This window comes from Protopterus annectens, chromosome 10.part0 (genome assembly GCF_019279795.1).
Source record: "Protopterus annectens isolate FY-2018-M chromosome 10.part0, PAN1.0, whole genome shotgun sequence".
Lineage (NCBI taxonomy): Eukaryota > Metazoa > Chordata > Ceratodontiformes > Protopteridae > Protopterus > Protopterus annectens.
In genome coordinates, this window is record NC_056744.1 from 478,494,616 (window position 1) to 478,512,880 (window position 18,265).

The 18,265-nt window shown below is 42.0% G+C and overlaps 1 protein-coding gene across 1 annotated transcript in view; it reads right to left on the minus strand.

The window, feature by feature from the left end:
* EBNA1BP2 (EBNA1 binding protein 2) overlaps window positions 1-18,265 on the minus strand; it is a 352,840-nt gene that overhangs the window by 204,924 nt on the left and 129,651 nt on the right. The window contains exon 4 of the mRNA XM_044085375.1: window positions 3,109-3,232. Coding sequence (XP_043941310.1) covers window positions 3,109-3,232 — 124 coding nt within the window. The remainder of the gene's footprint in view (window positions 1-3,108; window positions 3,233-18,265) is intronic.

The window sequence follows — 18,265 nt, forward strand, 5'->3', positions numbered from 1 at the left end:
GCCTGATAGGAACATGAAGATAAGCCTCTTTTAGATCCAGAGTTACCATCCAGTGATCTTTTCCCAGTAAAGGTAAAAGCTGTTGTAACGTCAACATTTTGAACTTTGGAATGTCCAAATAAGTATTGAGGAGAGATAAATCCAAAATCGGTCTCCACGTGTTCCCTTTCTTTGGTACTAGAAACAGGCGAGAATAAAATCCTAGACCCACTTCTGACAGAGGGACTGGCTGTATAGCTCCCATTTGAAGAAGTAATAAAATCTGTTTGTGAGCCTCTATCCTTTGCCGAGGAGGAACGTCTGGCATGCCTTTGAAAGGAGGCAATGTATGGAAATAGAACTTGTAGCCTTGGTTTATAATGTCCAATACCCATTTGTCCTGGGTGATTAAAAGCCAGTTTTGCTTGAAGAGAGCTAGTTTTCCTCCCAAAGGAGCTGCCAGGCAAGAAAAATCTGGCAGCTGAAAATGCAGGTCATTGGGCCTGTTTACGAAAGGACTGGCCCCTACCCTCACCAGCAGATTGAGCAGGCGAACTCCATGTTCTGGACCTGAAGGTACTCTGAGCTCTGCCCCTACCACGCCTAGATCTACCCCTAGACTGAGAATCAGAAGAAGGGTACGTCCACCCCTTAGTAGGCCAATTTCTACTAAACTTTGGAGGTTGTACCTGCAAAAAATCTTTAACAGTCTGCATAGACTTAGCCTTGTCTTCCATTTTTTTCAAAACAGACTCCACAGGGGAACCAAACAACACGTCCGTCTGTAAAGGGGCATCCAGAATTCTAGATTTAACATGTTCAGATAAATTCTGATCCTTAAGCCAGGCATGCCTACGAAGAACTGAACCAGTGGCAGCCACTCTAGAAGAAGCCTGTAAAGCATCAAAACCACACTGCAAAGAATGCTTCCCCACCTGTTCAGATACATGCACCAAATCTTGCAATTCTTTACACTCTATGCCCTCTGCCAAAGCATCCACTTTAGATTTTAGCTGAGAAAGGAGGAAATTCTGATACTTCAACATATGAAACTGGCAATTTAAAGCCCTCATTGCTAAAGTAGAAGAGGTATACACCTTCTTACCCCATCTGTCCAAAGCTCTAGCTTCCTTATCTAGAGGGACTGGATTCTTTACAACAGAGGCTCTAACACCCTTAGGCCCCTGACTAATAGTTTCTGGGTCCGCCCTAGGACTCTTATACAGATATTTATGAGCCTCAGGTACCCTATAATATCTGTCCGGTTTAACTGGTGCAGGAGGCATAGAATCTGGATTAAATGAAGCCTCCGAAAAAACATCCTGAACAACATCCAAAACAGGAGGTATAGCCAAGGGTCTGTGCTGTGGTAAAAACAAGAACTCCCTGAGCCTCTTCCTTGAATCTGAAAAATCCTGTCCTTCCCACTTAAAATGCTCCCTCAGAGTGTAGGGTTTCTGAAAAAGAAAAATCCTCTGGAGGAGAAGCAGAAGGAGTGGAATCCTCTGCATCAGAATCAGAATAAGGAGGAAAATCTTGAATGTCTTCAGCAGAAGACTCTGAATCATCTGAGGCCTGCTCCAAACATTCCAACTCTGGCTCTACCCTGGGCCTTTTATCAGGAGGGGGCATAGAACCTCTAATTAAAGTAATCAAATCTTCTGCCATTTTAAGCATGTGCTTTTTAGGTACAGACCCTGAAGAACCAGAACCGACACCAGAGGAAGGCAAAACAGACCTGCCCTTAGAAGGAGCCTTAGAAACAGTAGCAGAAGGCCTAACCACCTTAGGCATAGAAGGGAGAATAGTAACCTGAGAGGCCCCTTCAGCCTGACCTGCCTCCTGTGAGGCCACATCTTGTAAAATCAAAGTTTCCCCCTGGGACTCAACAGAAACTTCAGCCGGATCCACCTGCACTGTAGCCTCTAAAGGACCGGCGTCCGAAACGGACGAATCATCCTGCCTAGGCTTTAAAGATTTGTCTTTACGCTTCTTCGTGGAAGCGGGCGTCGGAGGATCCGACGGCATATTATAATTACACCGCTTGCCAAAGACTAACCTAGCGCAATCTAACCTTTCGTTTTATAGTGCGCTTATTAAACCTAGCACAAAACCGACACCCAACTACGTCGTGCTCTGGTCCCAAACACGGAATACAAAGCGAGTGGTAATCCCTATGCGGTATCTGTTTCCCACAAGAAATACAATTATTCACTTTTTCTGACATCCGGTAAATAACTGAGGCAAGAAAAAACAAAAATATTCCCCAACGGGGTACTTAGCCCAACTTGGTATCGGTCTTATACTCCGAATACGAAAAATTTCAGAACGCCGAACGGCACTTGCAACGCTGCTTCTGCATCGGACCATGCGGCAAAAAAGACTGAGGATATGACGTCGGTCATGCGCTTTTATACCCTGACGCTCTGATGTCAGATCTGAGCGCCCATGACCGACGTCAGCCTAATACTTTGGTATTCGGGCCGACCGAGGACAGCGGACTACCCATATGTAAGGACTGCAGCAATGTGAGATGAAGAACATCATGACAATGTCTGAATACAGGTCTGGCTAAAGATAGAAACTACTAGGCCCAACCTACTGAATGAAAATTTAGATGTAATACAGGGAAGAGTCCCTGCTATCCCCAAGTACAAGGTTACTAACCATTAAAGTAACTTGTAGCATAAAACAAAGTTCGGATAGGCTGCACAGTTACTAAGTACGTTCTCTGTTGAACCAGACTGACTAAATGGCACAAATTTTCCACTATGCAAACCATCACACATTTCAACTTCAGTAACAAATGTTAACAAACCTCCATCTGCATATTTATGAATCTCAGTTTATACAACAATCAGCCCTTCTCTCTCCCACCAGAAATAGATAGAGAGACAAATGTGCAGTGCATCTAAAGAGGTGACTGTCATTTTATTAGTATCGCCTGCTTCGTTCTGGAAGACTTTAAATATAAAGCAAGACAATCCAACTTTTATTGCAGCCCATTTCTATTAAGTCCTGCTTAGTACTGGATGTCTTTAAATACAAGCATGTCAATCTACTTCTTATTCCAGCAACACTATTAAGTGACTGAAAAAATGAGGAGAGAAAATATTAATCTGTACTAACCTTCTGCATATGTTGATCTGATTTTGCCATTTCAGCAAAGTAGTCTTCTGGCCTCTTGGTTGGGATTTTTAGTTTATGCAATCGAGGCAAGGCTTCCAGAACTGTGGCCTGAGCCTGTCGGTAACTGAAAAAAGAAAGGACACATTTTTGTTACATTAGCAACTGAACTCCACAGATTGAGATTTTAGAACACATTCGAGAATAGCTACAATTTTATGATAAACAGGTTCTGTGCTCATAATTTGGGATCTGGCCACCTAAGTATTATGTACCACATCCAAATGAAGTCTGTCCATATATGTACTTCTGTCAACTTTGTCAAGCAATAGCTCTACAACTATTAAGCTCCCTTCAACCCTCTCATCTCCCACCCAAAATAACTTAAACAGAAGTATACACAACCAAAATCTCTGTAAATAAAATAAAAAAAAAAATTACAAGATTACAGTCAGAGGTATTCTTGAAAGTCCAGATCACATGAGATTCCAGCAAACAAAAACTTGCCAAAAGAAAGCAGACCAAATAACTGGAAAACAAAATATAAGATATCTTAAGAAAATAAAAGTAATGGAAAATATTATAACAAGTTTAGCATCAGACTTTTCTCCTTCACAGGCATTTGCATCCAATACAATTGTTTTCTTTTTCCAGGAGTCCTTGATGAAAACTGACTAAAATTATCAAGGCACTCATTTTAGTCAGTAAATAGAGGTACAGGCACACGCTTTCCAGTTCTTTTGCAGTCTTAACAAGCTCCACAGAGCAACCAAGCACAAGACAAGACCTTAAATAATAATACAGAAAATGTAACATGGACAGCTCTTGAATTATTTACAGAAATGAATGGAGAAAGAACAGCTGTGCAAGGTATTCTTACTGCCACTGCCTTTCCAATGCTGTCAAGGTCACTGAACCAATACTAACTGTTCGAAAAAACTCTGTCCAGGAGAGGAATGTCTGAAGGTAACCATTTGAAAAGTCAGGACCCGCTAAAGAAAATCCTGTAATGCACAGACTGAATGGCTAAATATCTGGATTTGCACATACCAAGTTTGAGAGGGCCATTTTTCAGAATATTCCCTTTTCTCTGAGGTATGGCAATCTCAGAGTTAGTATATTCAAGTTGGGGGTGGGGGAGAGGGGCTTGCCTGGAAAAAAAAGTTTTTGGAGAACAATGTTATTCACTCTCCTCCTGTACAAACAAAACAAAAGTAGGTCAAACGTTTCAAAAGAAAAATCAAATGAAGGAACATACCACAAGTAGCTGACTAAATAAAAGTATTTATTGCTTTCATTCCTATTGCAAGAACTTTATCAGAATAATTTTCAGACTTTTTTTCCTGTTTGCCAGCACTCAGCATTTCGAGTCTCACCATTTCAATAAGGAGCCCTGCCCGATATAAAATACTTGAAACACACGTACACTTTTGCAGAAAGCAGAATGCTACATTTATAAGACATGCAATGCAAAACTCCCTAAATCTCCTCTTCCATAGCAAACTTAAGAATTCATTCAGTTTGGTACGGTTAACTAAGGAGAAGAATCCAGAAACTCCTGGGAAATGGTCTTAGGAAAGCCTGAGTTACACCTAGAGAAAGAATCATCAAAATTACACAGTGCTTTGCAAAAGTATGTACAGAGAACCAACTTGCTGCTACATTAAATCTTCTAGAATCCTACCACTCCAAAAGGCCAACGATGAAGCCAAAGCATTGGTAGAGTGAACCTTGACTGTGCTTGGAATACACCTTTTATTATACTCACAGAAGCAAAAGAAAAAGCGTTAGACAACCATTTGGAAATATTCTGCTTTGACATGGGTTGTCCTTTGTTACAGTCAGAAGAAATGAGCAAAAGATCCAAAAATATGAAAGATTTAGTTCAGACAAGATAGTATCAGAGCTGTCTGTGGTAAGCAATATTCTTTATCCCACAATTTTAGGTTAAGGAAAGAAAATGGGGAAATGGAGAGCGTGGCTCAAATTAAACTCTGATACCACATTAGGCCTAAAAGAAGGATTAGTTCTCAAAGAAACCCCTTCCCTTTTGAAAATGAGATGGGGTTGACTCACCATAAGAGTTTGCAACTCAGACATTGATTGCATTGACCCCTGCAAAAGGGTAAGACTGCTTTCTGTGTTAAGAACCTCAAGTCAGCCAAGTTAGTCAGCTGGGTTAACAGACTTAATATCCCAAGGAGGGGTCACCGGTTTTCTTGGAGGCCTCTTACCTAAAACCCTTTTCAAAAACATTTTGACATGAGACTGCAATGAAAGAGGGGGATCCATGGACAGACATGCTGAAATGGCCAATAAATGAACCCTGATGGAGGAGTAAGAAAGGCCCATAGGACAGTAACTCTCACAAACTCTGTAAAAGCAGAGAACAACCAGCCATGAAAGGGTGCTGTTTATGTTATCACCAACTAGAAAAACTCTATTTGCTAAATATATGTTTTTCTAGTAGCAGGCTTTCTTGCCTCCATTAGTACCTGCTACAATTTCTCAGTAAACAGGTGCCTAAAACGAATTAAGACCCTATCATCCAAGCAGTCAATTGAAGCCGATTGATAAATCCAAAAAAGCACTGTCAATCTGCAAATTTCTGATGAAATCCCCAGGAGGGGATGAAAGCGCTCAATCTGTAATTTGTGGAATAAAAAGATCGTAAAAGCGTCTCCTGGCATTGACAGTGCTTTTTTGGAATTACTGGTGGACTTTTCACTGTTGGGTTCTTTGGTATTTGTGATGAAGCTGATTGATGCTTAGTTATATCAAACACCCCTGTTCTTGTAAGAGTAGATCCAGTCTTTGAGGAAGCTTGTGGCATACTTCCAAAAGAAGGGAGAACCATCGATGCCAGGGTCAGAAGGAGTCACCTCAATGATCTTGTGGGATTCCTTCCAAATCTAAAGTAGCAGCCTGGATATTAGTGGAAAGGCATGCAGAAACATTCCTGTCCAAGGAAAAGAAAAAGACTTATCTTCAAGGCCTTCTTGCAAGGATTCCTGGTAAAGAATCTTGCTTGTTGATTGTTCAGAGACTAGGCCAAGAGACCTGCTTAAGGAACTCCCTACAGATGGATCAAATCTCCCCATAGATGGGTCAAATCTTGGAAGTCCCCCTAATCTGGTTTACGTTTGCAAGGGTCTGCCCTGGTCGTCCTCAGCTTATCTGCCACATAATTTTGCTCTGACAAATTACAGATGACAGAAGAGTGAGATTGTGCATTGAAGCTATTGCCCAAGCATGGCTGGTCTGCAAAGAAGTTGCGACCTGGCTCCCTCATGCTTGTTGAAGAGGTCCCAGGGACCAAAGACAATTCAGAGACTTAAGTGCTTTGATCAGGGCAAGCATCACTGATATACATGGGCTTACATCTACCCTGTGTGTCCCACACATTCTGCACTTTTATCATGCAGAAACTGCTCCACAAGGAAAGTCAGAGACATCTGTTGTGATTGAATACTTTGAAACATTGATGGAAACGGGAGACCTGGACTTAATATCTGTTGTCTCCACCAATGGATTTATCTTCTGACAAACCCCAGCACCGGCATTTGAAAAGACAAAGGGTGTTGGGCACTGGGACCAGAGAGACTTCAAATACCACAGTATCTTTCTCATGTGGAGTCTATCCAGGGGTATTGTGAGAATTATAAAAACCATGACACCAAAAATCCTGAGGTATTCTCTCATAGTGACCAAAGTTTAAATGGAAAACCTTAAAAATAGATCTAGATATAGATGTACCGACATTTGATTACTGGGAAACTCCCACTGGGTAGAAGCCCATTTTCAGCAGAGGCCTGGACAGAAAGCTCAAAATTAGTACAAATTTTTAGACTCTTCAAAAATAAAACAAAAACATCTGTAGTTTGAACAATGAATTCTTAAAAATGGAGAACATCGATATCTGTGCAGTAACGGAGACCTGGTTCAAGGCTCCAGAAAGCACCCCTGCAATACCAGGCTACAACTCTTACCACACTTTTTGGCCACCAAACCAGGATCGAAACACTAAAGGTGGAGGAGTGTCCATATTCACACCACCAGGTTAGTTGCCCAACACAATGCGTCTGAAATTCTCCAGGTACAACTAACACTAGGTAAGACTACAATCCAAACTGCAGCTTGCTACAGATCCCCCACCATGCCCAAAGATTCTCACTACACCTTTCTAAACATACTGGAAAATATTAATATACAACCAAACACCCTAATACTGGGTGATTTCAACTACTCTGCCATTAACTGGGAAAACTACTCATGTACCAGCACCTTTGCCCAACGGTTCTTGGAATTCATAAATTCCAATGCCTTGGATCAACTAATCTAGTCCCACCAGGGGCTCCAATATCCTAGACCTGTTCATTACCAACATGGGAAATCGATGCTCCACACCTATGGTCACCCCCTCGTTGGTCAGGTCAGACCATAAGCTAATCACCCTTAATATCCACATCCCACCCCCAGCCCCCAGTAGGGAAACCGCCATAAAAAAACTTCTCCAAAGCAAACTTCATGACACCCATGCAGATGGGAACTGAAAGTCTGACTGCCAAGTCCTACACTAAGGCACTGTACGAGCACATCCACTCATGCTATCCTCCAAAAAAAGGAAGCCAATCTGGTGGTCCCCTGCCATAAACAAACTTTACAACAAAAGGAAGAAACTGCTGTAGAAAAGAGGAAAATCCCAGGATGCAAAAAAAACTCCCTCACCAGTCTCAGTAAAAGCTGAGATCCCTCATAAAATCCTCCAAAGCTAGTTACGAAAATAAAATTGCCAAAGATTCCAAAGACAACCACAAGGCATTCTATAACTATGTCAAGAATCTAAATGGCAATGCACAGATCTAAATGGCAATGCTCAGATCTGCTCTGAGCTACAACAGAATGGCATTAAATATACTGATCCCAAGGATATTGCCAATATCCTGGCAGATCGATTCAGTGCAACTTCACCCCCCTCTCACTCCCTAAATGGCCCATCTCAATACCGGAAGATTGCCAAATTCCGGTAATAACGGCCACACAGGTAAAAAAACGCACTCTCCCAAGCTAAGAATACAGCATCCATGGGACCAGATGACATCTTGGGCTGTGTACTACATGAACTACAAACTGAACTGGCACCTCACCTAATTGTCATGTTTAATCATACCCTCACCTCAGGCTTTGTGCCCACTGAATGGCACACAGCTACAGTTATCCCACTCCACAAGGGCGATCCACCTTGGATCCCGGGAACTACCGCCCCATCAGTCTGACAAGCCTGCTCTGCAAGTCCATGGAACGTATTATCATGGAACGTATAAACAAAGACATTGGCAACCTTAAAACACTGGAACCCACCCAGTTTGGGTTCGTGTAGGGCCGATCTTGTCTCTTGAACCTGGCTGACTTCTTCAAATCAGTCTCCAGAGCTGTAGTTAAGGGTAAGGCAGTCCATACAGCCTATCTGGACCTCGCCAAGGTCTCTGACACCATCCCCCACTCTGGAATCATAGATAAACTTACTTAGCTGGGCATTAATCCCTACGTTACTCGATGGGTTGCCAACTGGCTTACTGACAGAACCCACACCGTAAAAGTAGCCGACTCCAAATCCAGCTCCAGACAAGTGGAGTACCTCAGGGTTCAGTCCTGGGACCCCTCTTGTTTGGCATCTACTTCTCTGAAGTACAGGCCAACACTAATGGACTCAGGCTAACAAAGTTTGCAGATGACTGCAAACTGGGAGCCATTATTGAATCCCCAAATGATGTGGATACTCTACAAAAGGGCCTTCAAAAACAGATGCTTGGTGCCAGAGCCATGGGCTCAAGCTCAATGCCAAGAAATGTATAGTTATCCCCTTTGGGGAAAAACATGTACCTGTGAATTACCACATAGGTGGCAGGACACTAAACACCAAAAGTGTGATAAGAGACTTAGGGACACAGGTGGGGACAGTGGTCTCACCTTCAATAACCACATCGCCACAACAGTCAGGAAATCCTTCTGTGACACACCTCATCACTAAGGGCTTTTCATCAAGAAAAAAGGAGGTCATTGTCCCACTGTACTCATCCCTCATTAGACCCATTACAGAATACAACACCCCATTGGGTATGTACCTCTCAAGATATCTGCAACAACTGGAAAGGCCACAGAAATACCTCACTAAAAGAATCACAGGCCTAAAGCAGATGCCCTATGCTGACCACCTTAAAAACTCCAGCTATACTCTGTCACGTCATCTACTCCGAGGCAATCTCTGCTTAACATACAAGGCCATGTCAAACCCAGAGCTGTTGGACATGCTACACAAAGAAATCCCAATCCCTCAGAGCCACACGCTCCAGGGATCTAAACCTTGTCATCACAATAAACAAAATATGCTGGAGGGATAGGTTCCTACCCAGAGACTCCCCAGACTCTGGAATAGACTTGCCCACACATGTCAAGCAGAGCGCCTCTTTGGCCCTCTTCAAAAGGAACCTTGATGATTGGATGGAAGAAAGGAAATTCACCCCGGGGATCACGTCAGTCACCCTGCTAGACAGGGGTCCAGGAAAGTAAATAGTCTGGGAAGAAATAGCCAGGGAATTGTTATGGCTAGGCTTGTATAGGCCCTAGGGCTGATAGCCTAGTACCAACCTATGAACAAATTAGACATAATATAAAAACATTGGTTAAGAATCAATACAAGTCACATGACTGTCAATTTAATAATTTAGAGAAATTGTAGACTGTTTGTGAAGAAAATAAACTGGAATTGAAATATTAAGCGAGGGAAAAACAGCTTACGGTATATTTAGAGAGAAAGTTAGGGAAGTTAATTTGATAAAAGTAAGGAAGCAAGTGAAGAATGGAGATCAAGGAGGTATAAGGAATGAAAAGGTACTTGCTCACATTTAGAGACAGTTTATCTTATTTTTGAGCAAGAACAGAGGCAAATTTTAGCTAGGAAGTGTCTTTCAGAGTGATTTTGAAAGATGGGAGGGAGGATATTGACCTGATAGATACAGGTAAGGAGTTCCATGCCTTAGCAATCTTTTACAAGTACAGACAATGTCCAGCGAATTTGATAGTTTTGAAGACAGGAGTTTTCGGTCACTCAATCACAATTACCGACTGGGAACATAGTTGTGTAGAATGTTTTGTACTGCTGGACAGGCAGATGGATATTGGATAATTTTACAGGCGGTAAGAAGCTGTATATATGTTAGTTGACGAGGCAGTTCTAACCTATTTAGGCTTTTTAGTAGTATGCAGTGGTGGATTCTGAAAGGAGTATTTGCTGCAAATTTAACAACTTTGTTATAGTATTGCTCAAGTTTTAATTTTTATGAAGCCTAGAGGTTAGTAAGGATGGGAGTGCCATAAAGAAGAGTGGAGAGAAGATAAGTAGTGGCAAGTGTAGTTGTAGTTGCGTTGGTGAGAAAGTTTTTGGCTCTGTAAAGCATCCCTAGTTTTTGATGAGTTTTTTTAATGCAATTTTGTATACGCAGATCGAATGCAAGATTATCATCCACTATCACCCCCAGTAATTTGCTAAGATAAGTGACTTCAATGATTGTATTAGAAACAGGACTTTAAATTGTTTTTTTCATGAGAGATTTGGCAGAAAAAGCAGTTGTTTGGTCTTTTTTGGGTTCAGCACGAATGGTGAGCTACAAAGCCATGTTTCGGTGGCTGTTAAAGTTTCCTGAGTAATTTATTTGAGATGTACCAAGTCGTAAGATGCGCAAGTGATCTGCATATTGTATTAGGGTGGCCTGTTGTGTGGATGTACAGAGGGTGTTGGTGAAAATGTTAAACAAGAGAGGACCAATGATAGAGCCTTGCGGTACACCGGTGGTGACTGTGAGGTAAGGAGAGTGTGTGGAGTGCCATTTTATTGACCGATACATACTGGAAAGGAAGCTTTTGAACCACAGAAGTGTGGGCTGAGACAGACCTAGTGAGGACATCTAAAGTAGAAGATTGCTGTGGTAAACTGTGTTGAAGGCTTTAGACAAGTCTAGAAATAAGGAAGAAACTAGTTTGCAGTAATCTCTAGCTTTATTAACAGCATCTATATAGATTAGAAGGGCAGTGCTAGTATTATGGAAAGGACGGAAGTCAAGATGTTGTGTAGGGAAGAGAAGTTCTTACTGCAGGATATAGTTTAGCAACCATTTTTTAATACACTTTCAAGTATTTTGGTGATAGGAGATATGAGTGCTATAGGTCTAAAGTTATTAATGTCCACTGAATTTCCTCCTTTGTGCAGAGGGATACCGTGTGACTTTTTCCACAGAGAGGGAAGGTGGGATTCCTGGAATGACCTATTTATAACAATGCTATTGGTTGCTATTTATAGGTACTCAGTTGGAAAGTTATCAGCTGTAGAGCACAGTTTAAGACTAGTTTTATACAGAACATGGGCATGGGTTTGAAGGTGAAGGTGGATGTGGTGATATGTGGCTGCTGGGCAGGGCTGGGATTAGATGTTGAGAAATCCTTGGTTATAGATGCTATACCATCTATAAAATAACTGTACTGCTTTTCCAGTGGTGAGAGATTGGGAAAGGGGTTTGGATTGAATTTTTGGCCAGAATGTACGATTTCTTTAACGGATGTCCAGAATTGTTCAGGGGTGTGGTTAGTATTATTCTGAAAGTTATAATATAGTTTTTTTTGTCTTCATTATTTGATTTTTAGTATGACTGCAAAGCATTTTGAAGTTTTCAAGATACTGAAGTTTCACATTCTTGCCATTCTTTCAATGCTTTGTCTCTATCCTACATTAGCATTATTTGTTTTCAGTCTCTTCCTCGTAGGAGGTGCAAGGCCATTTAGGATATTTAGAAAAGTTGTATTGAATTAATTTCCAACACGGTCTACAGCAAGGATTTTTAGGAAGTTTCTAGTTAATAGATGGTAGTGTAGCAATGAATATTTCTGGGTTAAACTGGGAAAGGTTGCATGTGTTTTATAAATATGGCGTATAACTGGATGCGTGAGATACCTGGTCATACAGATTGGGAGCGAATCACAGAGAGAGAGTATGACATTGCACCTGTGGTGGAGAGTCTGAAACTAGCAGCCAGTCTAATAGGGAATTCAATATCTTGCTATAATGTGTTAGGCTATTAATCAGTTGTGTGAAACCATATAAATTCATAGGTTGGTACTAGGCTATCGCCCTAGGGCCTATACAAGCCTAGCCATAACAATTCCCTGGCTATTTCTTCCCACAATATTTACTTCCCTGGACCCCTGCTAGATGCAGGGGAGTTGGAGTTTATGTCGAGCCAACTGACATTCACATCCTCTAGTAGTAGTTTTTCTTGCGGAAATGCTATGGCTATCCAATGTAGGATATCTTCCAATATAGCTGTATTATTGTAAAGAACAGAAATATTTGTTATAACTGTTTATTTTGAAGAAAGCAAGAAGGAGCTCTGTTGAACTGAATTTTGGTACTGGTTTGCTGTAAAGGGAAATGTGGTTGGTGATGGTAAATATTAAAGCAATACCACCACCTTTCCTCTTTATACATCATTACAGATATTATAGCCAAGAGATATAACTTTGGAGTTGTTTATGCTAGGATTAAGCCAAGTTTCAGTTACAGGAAGAATGTCAGGCTTATACTGGGTAATCCAAGCATGCAGTTCAGCAGTTTTATTTCTTTTACTTCTAACATTTATTGCAGCAAAAATTAGATCATCAGAGTTGGGGACTGTCTGCTGTTGGGTTAGAAAAGTGTGTGGGAGAGAATTAACTTTGTGTTAATTGTGATAGGCGGGGCCAGGATTGGGGTGTATATCTCCTCCTAGAAGGATTTTAGTATATTGCAGAATTATACATACTTGTTTTTGGAGAGGATCCTTGCACTTAATTTTGTTCCTTGCACTTAATTCTGTTTTGGTTTGAGTTGAAGTGCAGTTAATCACTCTACATTTGGAACAAAGGTAAGGGGCAATATTAAATATGTTTGATGCAATGTGTGAAGAGCGTAAAGAGGACCTTCAGGTCAAATTCTAACTGGCAGCATTCAGTTTATAGTCAGTACAAAGCAATTAACAAAGAGATGCAAAAGTGAAACCGATTTTCTGTCACTCCCAGATGCTAAACAACTGACATATGCAGTACAGTGTACTGGTCAAGAAAAAGGGGACAATGGCCAACTCAATAAGAAGTCCTTAGAGTGCATGGACTATTTCACAGAGACTTTCAATCACAGGGCACATATGTATTTAACTGGTTAAAGTTAAAACACAGCAAGGTTATTCATGATAAATGTGATTATATTATACAATACGTTTTTTCCCCCTCTGGAAGAAAAACTCTTTGAAGTGAGGCGTTTAGGTGACATCTCAGGAACATGATCCTGTGTGAAGAAGTCAGACTTTTGAATGTTCTCCTGGAATCATAGCCTGTGTAAGAGATTTCTCACCCAAGAAAGACAGATTCCAGAAGCTTTGAAAAAGACTCTACAAAGATAAGCAATATGGAAAATGTGGATATTATGTAGCCTGCAATGAGCTATTACTAGAGCTAGACACTTACTGAACACTTCTGGTGTGTTGGATAGTCCAAAGGATAAGGCAGAGAAAGTAAAGTGGTGTACACTTGCCATAAATGTACATGTTCAAGTGTATTCACTGTTGCAGTCATTACATTTGTGTTATCTGCTTGCAGTAGCCCTCAATTGGCCTGATTTAACAAAGTCTTGGGTCCTGCATCAGTTGCTGTCCCTTCTTCCATGTCGTCAGGTCATCAGGGGTATAAAACATGCAGTAGACGCCATTACATCAGTTTTTCTTGCCCCAGATGTCAGGTGCCCCCCAATGGGAGGCAATCAAATCTATAAATACAAGGATATACCTCCAACAGAAAAACAAATACTATGCTCTAAAAGCTTTTTGGTGGAAGTGACAGTAGGGATATAGCCAAAAGAAGAAAGGGAGCTTGGAGGGAGGGTAACCAGGACTGCAACAGTGAATACACTCGAACATCTACATTTATGGTAAGTGTAAACAACTGTACTATGTTCTTCGTGTTTCACTGTTGCAGTCATTACATTTGGGTAGATTCCCAAAGCTATGGTTGGAAGGAGGAATTTAAATAGAATTAGGACCAGCTTATAAGGCCCTGCAAGACTACAGTGGCAAAACCAGCTCTGGATTTAGAGAAAATTGGCAAATGATAATGCTTGGTGAAAGTATGTACAGAACTCCAGGTAGCAGCTTTTAGGATGTCCCTAGTAGGGACACCCCTGAGAAAGGCTGTAGCAGTAGATGCAGCCCTGGTTGAATGGGGTCTGATGCCCTGTGGGATAGGGTTTCCATGGTGCTTATAGCAGAAATTAATGCAGTGGTCTATCCATTTTGAAATGGTTTGTTTTGAAATAGTTTTCCCTCTCTGTTCCTGCAGCAAATGCCACCAGCAGTTGTTCAGATTTCCTTTGAGGTTTAGTCCTGTCCAAGTAGAATCTAAGCTGTCTGTGCACATCTAAAGAGTGCAGTATTTGCTCCCCTTTGTTCTGTGGGTTAGGAAAAAGGTAGGCAAATGAATGGACTGATTAAGAACTACACTGGATACCACCTTGGGCATGAAGGAGGGAATGGTTCTGAGTGACATCCTGTCCGCATGAAAGATGATGAAAGGTTCCACTGCCATAAGGGCCTGTAATTCAGATACCCTTCTTGCAGAAGTGATTGCTAAAAGGAAAGCTGATTTCCAGGAAAGAAATTTTAAATCTGCAGTAGCAGCTGGCTCGAAAGGAGGAAGTGTGAGTTTCTCCAAGACATTAAGATCCCAGGCTGGAGTTGGAGCTCTCCTGTGTGGCCTTAAATTTTTGGTCCCTCTGAGGAACTGCTTGAGCAGTGGGTGAAAGAAGAGGGGAGGCTCTGTGCTATAATGAGCTGAAATGGCTGAGGCATGAATTTTGATGGAGGAAAAAGACAAGCCCTTATGAAGCATCTCAGTCAAGTATTGTAGAATCTGAGGTAAATTGAGCACTGCTGCGTTCATTCCTTGAGACTGGTTCCAGGCACAGAATCTTTCCCATTTTGTAGCATAAGATTTTCTAGTACTAGGCCTCCTTGCCTCTAAGATGATATCCATCACTGATTTACTGAGGGATGATAAAGGAGAGATTAGGTAATTAGCCAGGCTGTTAGGTTCGGGGTTTGCAGCAGAGGCTGCAGAATCTGATTCTCCTGCTGAGACAACAGGGAAGGATTCTGAGGCAGGTGCCATGGAGCCAAGCATGACACACTACGCAAGAGTGGGCACCAGTGTTGGCGAGGCCAGTCTGGTGCAATTAAAATTGTCCTTGGCTTGTCCTGTTTGATCTTTAGTAGTACCTTGGAGAGCACAGGCAGAGGAGGAAAGGCATAAACTGATAGGCTTTTCCAGCTGAAGGATAGAGCATCCACTTTCCAATCTAGCTTGTGGAGAATCCTTGTGCAAAATTTGTCCAGTTGATGGTTCTGGGGAGGCAAACAGGTCTCTATCTGGGCTACCCCATTTGCTCATCAACATGTTGAAAATCCTTGGTTCCAGTTTCCACTTGGTTCCAGTTTCCACTTGTGTGGGTCCATGAGATTTCTGCTTAGTCCATCTGCTAGTGTATTTAGTTTTCCTGGCAGGAATTGAGCTTGTAGATTCACTTGGTAGCTCAAGGCTGTGTTCCACAATGCCATTGCTAGTCTTCAGGGGGGGGGGGTAAGAATGTGTACCCCCCCCCCTGCTTGTTTATGTACCACATGGCAGTGGTGTTGTCCGTCTTTACCATTAGTTGTCCTGGAAGAATGTGGTCCTTGAAGGCTGTCAGAGCATTCTGTACAGCTAACATTTCCTTTTGATTTATGTGCAGGTGCATTTGACTTGGGTTCCATTTGCCCTGAATGTACTTCCCTGCCAGGTGAGCCCCCCATGCATAGTTTGATGCATCTGTTAAGACTTAGGCAGCAGGGGGTAATGTGAATGGCAGTCCCCTGTTGTGGTGGCAGGCCTCTGCCCATCAAAGGAACTCTAGGCGTAGGCAAGGTTTGATAGGAATCCTTGCTTCTAGATCCTGTGAATGTTGACACCACAGGCTTTTGAGATACAGTTGTAGTTTCCTCATATACAGCCTTGCATATGGAATTAGAAGAATGCAGGAGGCCATACACCCCAAGGCTTGCAGTATTTGACTTGCAGATAACTGGATTTTTGTGGCCACTTGCTTCAAGTAAGTTGTCAAATGAATCAGTTTCTCTGGCATGAGGAAAGCCATTTGGAAGTTGTATTCAAGCTTGCTCCAAGGAATATAATTTGTTGACAGGGTACCAGGTGGGATTCTTTTCATTTATGGTGAACCCCAGACGAGTCAGTACCCTTTGAACAAAGGCCAGATGATTCAAAAGAATGTTCTTGCTTTCTGCCTGAATTAGACAATCGTCCAGGTATGGGTATATCTGAATATTTCTTTGCCTGCAAAATGCAATGACTGGAGCTAGGCATTTTGTGAATACCCTGGGCACAGTAGATAAGCCAAAGGGCAGTGCAGAGAACTGATAGTATATGTAGCCTGCTTTGAAGCGTAGGTGCCTTCTGCAAGACTCCCTGATAGGGATGTGCAGGTATGCTTCTTTTAAGTCTAGTGTTGCCAACCATGCATCCTTGCCTAGCATAGGAAGCAGCTGGTGAAGAGTCAGCATTTTGAATTTTGGAATCACCAGAAAGGTGTTTAGAATAGAAAGGTCCAGGAAAGGATGCCATGTATTGCCTTTTCTGGGTACTAGAAAAAGTCTTGAATAGAAACCTTATCCCTTTTCCTCTTCTGGTACCAACTGAATAGCCCATGTTTAAGAGAGAGAGTACTTGATTCTGGGCCTCTGCCCAGAAAAATGGGGGTAGATCTGGCCACCTGCTTGGTGTTGGTAACATGCAGAAATGAAATCTGTATCCTTGGGACACTATTTAAAACCCATTTGTCCTAGGTAACGAGTTCCCAGTTTTTGGCCTGCAGACCAATCTTTCCACCTAAAGGAGCATTCAGTTTGGAAGTGCTTGGTAGTTTTAAAAGCAAATCATTGAGACAGTTTTCCACAGGGGGAGTCTTACTACTTCCCAGGTTTGGGTGCAGAAATCCCCCACTGCCTAGTCTCGTGTGTCCCTTGTTACTGAAACCTGGGGTTTCTGCTGTGTCTGGGTTTGGCTTGAGAAGACCTGGAAGGGGCTGGAAAGGACAAATTTTTAGAGGGCCAGTGCCTACTAAATCTAGGAGGCTGAACTTGTAAGAAACCTTTAAAAGTTTGCATAGATTTAGCTTTATCTTCCATCTTTTTAAGAACTTCCTCAGCCTTGTTGCCAAACAGGCGGTCCTGATTTAAGGGAGCATCCAACAATTTAGCTTTAACATGATTAGGCAAACCTTGCTCCTTAAGCCAAGCATGCCTTCGGAGCACAAACCCAGTAACAGCAGCCCTGCAAGAAGCCTCCAATTAATCAAATCCACATTGCAAAGTATGTTTTCCAACCTGTTCAGCAGAATGCATTAAATCCCGTAATTCTTTATTTTCAGCACAGTCAGGGAATTATCATTTTCTGCTTAGGCAATCCAATAACATGTTGTTGATACTTTAACATATGAAACTGGCAGTTTAAAGCCCTAATGGCCATTGCAGAAGTGTAAACTTTCTTACCCCATCTATCCTGCGCCCTGGAGTCTCCATCAGAGGGGGTAGGATTTTTAGCAGTAGAAGCCTTAATGGCCTTGGATCCCTGTTAAATGGTCTCTGGATCTGCAATAGGATTTTTAAAAAGGAACTTGTGAGAATCAGTAACCCTGTAATATCGGTCAGGTTTTCTGGAAGCAGGAGGCAAAGAATCAGGGGCCAAACTAGATTCTGAAAAGGCATCATCAACAATGTCTAGTACAGGAGGTATAGCTAAAGGCATATGCTGAGGCAGGAGTAAGAAATCCCTAAGCCTCTTTTCTGAATCAGAAAAATCTTGGCTTTCCCAGTGGAAATGCTCCCTTAGTATGTAAGGTCTCACCAAAAGAAAAATCCTCTGGAGGGGAAGCAGAGGTAATAGAGTCCTCTGCATCAGAATCCTCATAAGTAGATAAGGGAAAATCCAGATCATCAGAAGAATCAGAAAATTAAGAATCCTGTTCAGAAGA